General features: G+C 41.7%; 1 protein-coding gene across 2 annotated transcripts in view; it reads left to right on the top strand.

Moving 5' to 3' along the window:
* The first annotated feature begins 1,447 nt into the window (after positions 1-1,447).
* The window catches only part of cacnb4a (calcium channel, voltage-dependent, beta 4a subunit), a 73,992-nt gene continuing 69,111 nt past the window's right edge, over positions 1,448-6,328 (top strand). For both annotated transcript variants that reach the window (XM_047370642.1, XM_047370640.1), the window contains exons 1-2: positions 1,448-1,760; positions 5,551-5,634. In XM_047370642.1, coding sequence (XP_047226598.1) covers positions 1,512-1,760; positions 5,551-5,634 — 333 coding nt within the window. In that variant the 5' untranslated portion in view covers positions 1,448-1,511. The remainder of the gene's footprint in view (positions 1,761-5,550; positions 5,635-6,328) is intronic.

Raw genomic sequence — 6,328 nt, 5'->3', positions numbered from 1 at the left:
TACTGTTCCAGATTCTGTGCCCTTTCCAAAGATCTGCAGGATTATAAAAAAGCTTGCTGAGGATAACTGAGAATATTTAGTCATCTTTTTGTGTTGGCAAGATGTAGAAGCAAGATCTTTTGACAGGTTTTACAAGATATTACTGAGGGGGAAATGTAATTTATCTAAAATGTTGTGACTAATCACATTAACTAACTTTGAACACTTGGTTCAGGAACCCTGGTTGTAATCGGGTCAGACAGTGCTGTATAAAGTGCCATAGAAATGAACCCCAGCATAGCAGATTCCATGCTGACTATTAAGGGTGATAAATCTCACCTTGCCAAAGCAAAATGTATTTTTTGATTGCTTTCTAAAATTAGAAGAAAACCAGACAGATTTTTAAAAATGAAAAATCTGTGACCTAAAATGGACCACACCAAGGGAGAGGTAGGCTAAACTGGGCCACATTTTGACTGTCTGAAAAAAAGTCTTTGAATTGTAAATATAGAATCCAATGCTTGAGCAAATTGCTCCAACCTTCCTTTTTACAGAAAAGTATCTTAAAATGGAAAAATCTGACATCCTGAGCAATAACATAATGGTCAGATAAATTGACAGGGGCTTTATTACAACAAAAAAAAGTATGTATTTGTAGCCAAAATTGTAATAATTACTGTCTAATGGCATTGGTTTGTCAGCTTTTCAATAAACAATAAACATCACCAAAATGTAATGAAAAGATTAATGAATAAATGAAGGAGCCGAGGTTTAAAATTCAGGAAATCACATGTATATACATATAGTTATTTCATTTTATATTTTGTCATTAAGCCATCTTAAATTGAGGCAAGTAATGAAACAGCAATGCAAATACTGGTAAACGTTGAATGAATTATTTCACATTGATTACAGATCATTCATTCATTCATCTTCTATACCACTTCTTCCATAGTGGATCCAGGGGGAGCTGGTACCTATCTCCAGCAGTCTACGGGCGAGAGGCGGGGTACAACCTGGACAGGTCGCCAGTCCATCGCAGTGATTACAGACTATTTGAAACAAAATTCGGATTAATTTTTAAGAGAAAATGTGTTAAATGTCTTATAGTCCTGTTCTGTTGTTTTAAACCCTATATGCATTAGGCATTGAGCACAGGAGGAGGGGCTCGCGCAGGGCGGTATTCATGAAAGAACCGCCACTTGAGGTTAAGATCATATTCTCCACAGCTCACATGGTACCAAGTGTTGCTCCAACACCTATTTGTTGGTGGCCGTCGCTGTGTAGATTGTCCACAAAGAAAAATATATAAAGGTCAATAGTTTAGATATCTGACCTGCCTTAGGAAGCCTCTGTTTTCAATAAATTTTAATTTTTTGACTGCTGTAACTAATCATATGTAGTATTTTCCATTCCAGTGCGTTTTTATTTTGTGCCGAGTGTCTGAAATCCTGAAGCTGTCCTTTGAACGTGAACGCAGCACAGCTTGTGATGTGAGTGGAGGAAGAGGAGGAGGGTTAAAAGGCTCTCTGATGCCAGTTCTGCTGCAGTGTGGGATCCACCTGAGCGTTCAGCACTTGCTCTCCTCTTTTCTGCTGGCGAGAAGCGACGTAAAGCTGGAGCCGGCTGCGCACTGCCCCCCGCCGCCGCCGCCGCCGGAGGAGCAGCGGCAGTTCCAGTGGAGCGGCGCGGAGCGACAGCCTCCGCCTTGGACAGACGAGTTGGCTGAGATGTCCCGGCACATCTACACCCGAGACGGGCTACAGAAGCCTGTATTCCAGGTAGGAGGAGAACCGCCCCCCCCCCCCCCCCCCCCCCCCCCCCTAAAAAACATCATATCATCTTTTGCACATATTTAATCAATTAGAGCAGGAAGTCATGTCTTCAGAAGTCCCTTGAAGTTTGGATTATTAAATAAAAAGCCCGGCTTTTAAAACTGTACCTGACACTGAATTTAGTAATTAAAGACAAACACGAACCCCCACAGAATCTGAAGTCATTTACTCTGCTCTCAGTGTAACTACAGATCCATTCTTCATCACTCCGAACATCTCCCTGAGGTGTCATCAGTCAGGGAGAGGAGCACATCATGGGGTGTGTGTGAGAGGGTTTCATGTATGAAGAAAGAAAGGAAATTGGGTCCTCAATTATTAAACCTTTCCTGATGGAACTCATTATATGAGGTGGTTCAGATCGCTTTTTACATCTCAGCACAGTTTGCTTTTTTAGTTGCTCTCTCCCAGATCTGAAAAAGCTCAAAAATAGCATTTCACAAAACAAGTAAAACAAAATTAATAATGACTAGCTCTTTATGTAAGCTACATTTTGGACTGGTTTGTCAATTGGGCATCCTTATTCAGTGTGTTGATCGGATATAAATAGGACTTCACTCCCAATATTGTGTATTCAGCTATTATTAATGCAGTTGTGTATTATGTTTTAATAATAAATGGTATAAAATAGAAAACCTGCAACCGATCATAACTGGTACATTTGGGATCAACCTAAGCAGAGCAGGCTGTTCTTTCAGCCTCCGTCATGACAAAACGCTGGTTAAATGTTGGGATTGCTCCTTTGTTCTGAGCTATTTAAGTTTTATTGGAGCTTTGCTCAAATCCCCTCTTGAGATCCTTGCACAGCTTGGGGTGCAGATTGAGCATCAGAAAATCTGAAAGCGTCCAGATGCTCTTTCCAGTCACCAGGGGACAGGATGCCACACACAGGCAGAGTTAGAAGAGCTGAGAAGTGAAGCCCCCCTCCTTTCCTCTAAGCCATTACCTCATCAAACCTGAACTAACTGCCTATGAAAGAAAGTAGGTCAGTGACAGTATAGTTTCTCCATCTTTTTCATGTTCTGTAACATCACAACTACAAACAATTTATTGGATTTTATGTAAGGGCCAACATAAAGTGGTGAACAATCAAAGAAGCAGCCAAGAGGTCCGTGGTAACTCTGGAGGAGCTGCAGAGATCCACCACTAAGGTGGGACGATCTGAACAGCTACTAGTCATACACTCTGTAAATCTGCCGATTTGGAAACAGTGTTAAGAAGATAGCCATTGTTAAAAGAAAGCAATAAAAGGTGAAAGAATGTGCCCTGGTCAGACTGGAGCAAAACAAAACTTCCTGTCCTTCATGCAAAATGTAATACAGGTCCTTCTCAAAATATTAGCATATTGTGATAAAGTTAATTATTTTCCATAATGTCATGATGAAAATTTAACATTCATATATTTTAGATTCATTGCACACTAACTGAAATATTTCAGGTCTTTTATTGTCTTAATACGGATGATTTTGGCACACAGCTCATAAAAACCCAAAATTCCTATCTCACAAAATTAGCATATTTCATCCGACCAATAAAAGAAAAGTGTTTTTAATACAAAAAACGTCAACCTTCAAATAATCATGTACAGTTATGCACTCAATACTTGGTCGGGAATCCTTTGGCAGAAATGACTGCTTCAATGCGGCGTGACATGGAGGCAATCAGCCTGTGGCACTGCTGAGGTCTTATGGAGGCCCAGGATGCTTCAATAGCGGCCTTTAGCTCATCCAGAGTGTTGGGTCTTGAGTCTCTCAACGTTCTCTTCACAATATCCCACAGATTCTCTATGGGGTTCAGGTCAGGAGAGTTGGCAGGCCAATTGAGCACAGTGATACCATGGTCAGTAAACCATTTACCAGTGGTTTTGGCACTGTGAGCAGGTGCCAGGTCGTGCTGAAAAATGAAATCTTTATCTCCATAAAGCTTTTCAGCAGATGGAAGCATAAAGTGCTCCAAAATCTCCTGATAGCTAGCTGCATTGACCCTGCCCTTGATAAAACACAGTGGACCAACACCAGCAGCTGACACGGCACCCCAGACCATCACTGACTGTGGGTACTTGACACTGGACTTCTGGCATTTTGGCATTTCCTTCTCCCCAGTCTTCCTCCAGACTCTGGCACCTTGATTTCCGAATGACATGCAGAATTTGCTTTCATCCGAAAAAAGTACTTTGGACCACTGAGCAACAGTCCAGCGCTGCTTCTCTGTAGCCCAGGTCAGGCGCTTCTGCCGCTGTTTCTGGTTCAAAAGTAGCTTGACCTGGGGAATGCGGCACCTGTTGCCCATTTCCTGCACACGCCTGTGCACGGTGGCTCTGGATGTTTCTACTCCAGACTCAGTCCACTGCTTCCGCAGGTCCCCCAAGGTCTGGAATCGGTCCTTCTCCACAATCTTCCTCAGGGTCCGGTCACCTCTTCTCGTTGTGCAGCGTTTTCTGCCACACTTTTTCCTTCCCACAGACTTCCCACTGAGGTGCCTTGATACAGCACTCTGGGAACAGCCTATTCATTCAGAAATTTCTTTCTGTGTCTTACCCTCTTGCTTGAGGGTGTCAATAGTGGCCTTCTGGACAGCAGTCAGGTCGGCAGTCTTACCCATGATTGGGGTTTTGAGTGATGAACCAGGCTGGGAGTTTTAAAGGCCTCAGGAATCTTTTGCAGGTGTTTAGAGTTAATTCGTTGATTCAGATGATTAGGTTCATAGCTCGTTTAGAGACCCTTTTAATGATATGCTAATTTTGTGAGATAGGAATTTTGGGTTTTCATGAGCTGTATGCCAAAATCATCCGTATTAAGACAATAAAAGACCTGAAATATTTCAGTTAGTGTGAAATGAATCTAAAATATATGAATGTTAAATTTTCATCATGACATTATGGAAAATAATGAACTTTATCACAATATGCTAATATTTTGAGAAGGACCTGTATATGGAGAAACACTTACTCAGCACATCACCCTGAATTCACTACCTACAGCATGTAACATGGTGGTGGCAGTATCATGCTGTGGGGATGATTTTATTTAGCAGGAATGGGAAAGCTCTAAACATACAGCCAGAGCTACAATGGTATGGTTTTGATAAAAACTTATTTGTGTGTTATAATGACTCAATCAAAGCGCAGACCAAAATCCTAATGAGGCAAGACTTGAAAACTGCAGTTCATCGATACTGCCCATCCAATCTGACTGAGTTTGAGGTGTTCATCGAAGAAGAATGGGCAAAAATGTCAGTCTCTAGATGTGCAAACCTGGTAGAGACATACCTGAAAAGACCTGAAGTTGTAATTGCAGTAACTTATAGTCTGGCTGATTGAGCAGTGAGGACAGACTTCATATATCAGGTCACTGCAGAGGAAAGAATAGATGGAGGCAAGAGGCTCTTCAACCCCTGGAGGTGAGTAGTTGGTGTTAATGGGGTTGCTAAGGAGAAGGTGCCCTTCAGTTTCTATGGGAGAAGAGAAAGCAGAAGACAGGCCAAACAGATCAGAACCTGTTCATTAACAGAAATTCAGATTCAATGATTACTCCTTTCACTGGTTGTTAAATTGTTCAGATGTATCTTCACTGAGTTGTCCCATATCTCATGCAGCAGACTATTTGTAACATATTAAAACACAAAAGTGAGACATTTCTCTTATGTTGTACGTCTACCAGGTGCTGAGTCTGTAAAACACATATTTTGTGTGTCAATAAAACAGTGTCTAAATGTTTTGTATGGTTTTTGGCATCACCAGGGCAACAGAGGAACATACTCCAGACGCAGTCGCCTGAAGAGGTCCGATGGCAGCACCACATCCACAAGCTTCATTCTGAGACAGGTAGGGTGCTGAGTCTCATTAGAGTGGTGCAGTGGTGTGTTTGGTTGGGGTGGGAAACAGGGGGTGGGTGGGGATATAGGGGGGCATCATTTGAGTAATTATTTTTTGGCTTATTTGAATTGTGTAATTTGCCTCTTCTAAGTGCCCATCATTCACACTTTGCTCCTCCCACCTAAATGTATCACAGCAGCGTAATAAATCTCCTTTGCTCTGGCTCCTGTGCCACCTCAAGGTTATCAGTGGACCCGATCAGGACACACCCCTGAGAAGGGTGCATTATGGTCAGCTATTTACAAAGTGTTTAACACTAGTCTCTTCAGTATTAGTAGCTGCCTGTTTGTATTTCTCTTCATTATAAAGGATCCATTTAAGCTGCATTCTAGAGCACATTGCTGATTTCTTATTTTCATAACAATTTCTTTTCACATTTTCAACAATTTAAGGCTTTATTTCCAGAAAAGTCAGAAAATGTAGTATATTTTCATTGTTCCATAAAAATAAAAAAAAACATCGTTGTCAGCTGCAGTCAGGCCGAGAGGACAGCATGCACCACAAGCGTCTGTGGTGAAGTGAGCTGAATGAGAGCTGACCTGAATGAACCATAAGTGGGAGCTTAATGGGAAATTCACCCTGAGCAGTAGGACATTCCTCCCTGATTGTTTACTGTGGTTATGTACTAAATAAAATCACCCAT

The sequence above is a fragment of the Girardinichthys multiradiatus genome, chromosome 7, assembly GCF_021462225.1.
Source record: "Girardinichthys multiradiatus isolate DD_20200921_A chromosome 7, DD_fGirMul_XY1, whole genome shotgun sequence".
NCBI lineage: Eukaryota > Metazoa > Chordata > Actinopteri > Cyprinodontiformes > Goodeidae > Girardinichthys > Girardinichthys multiradiatus.
Note: the sequence above shows the minus strand (reverse complement) of the source record. Positions and strands in the feature narration are given on the sequence as shown.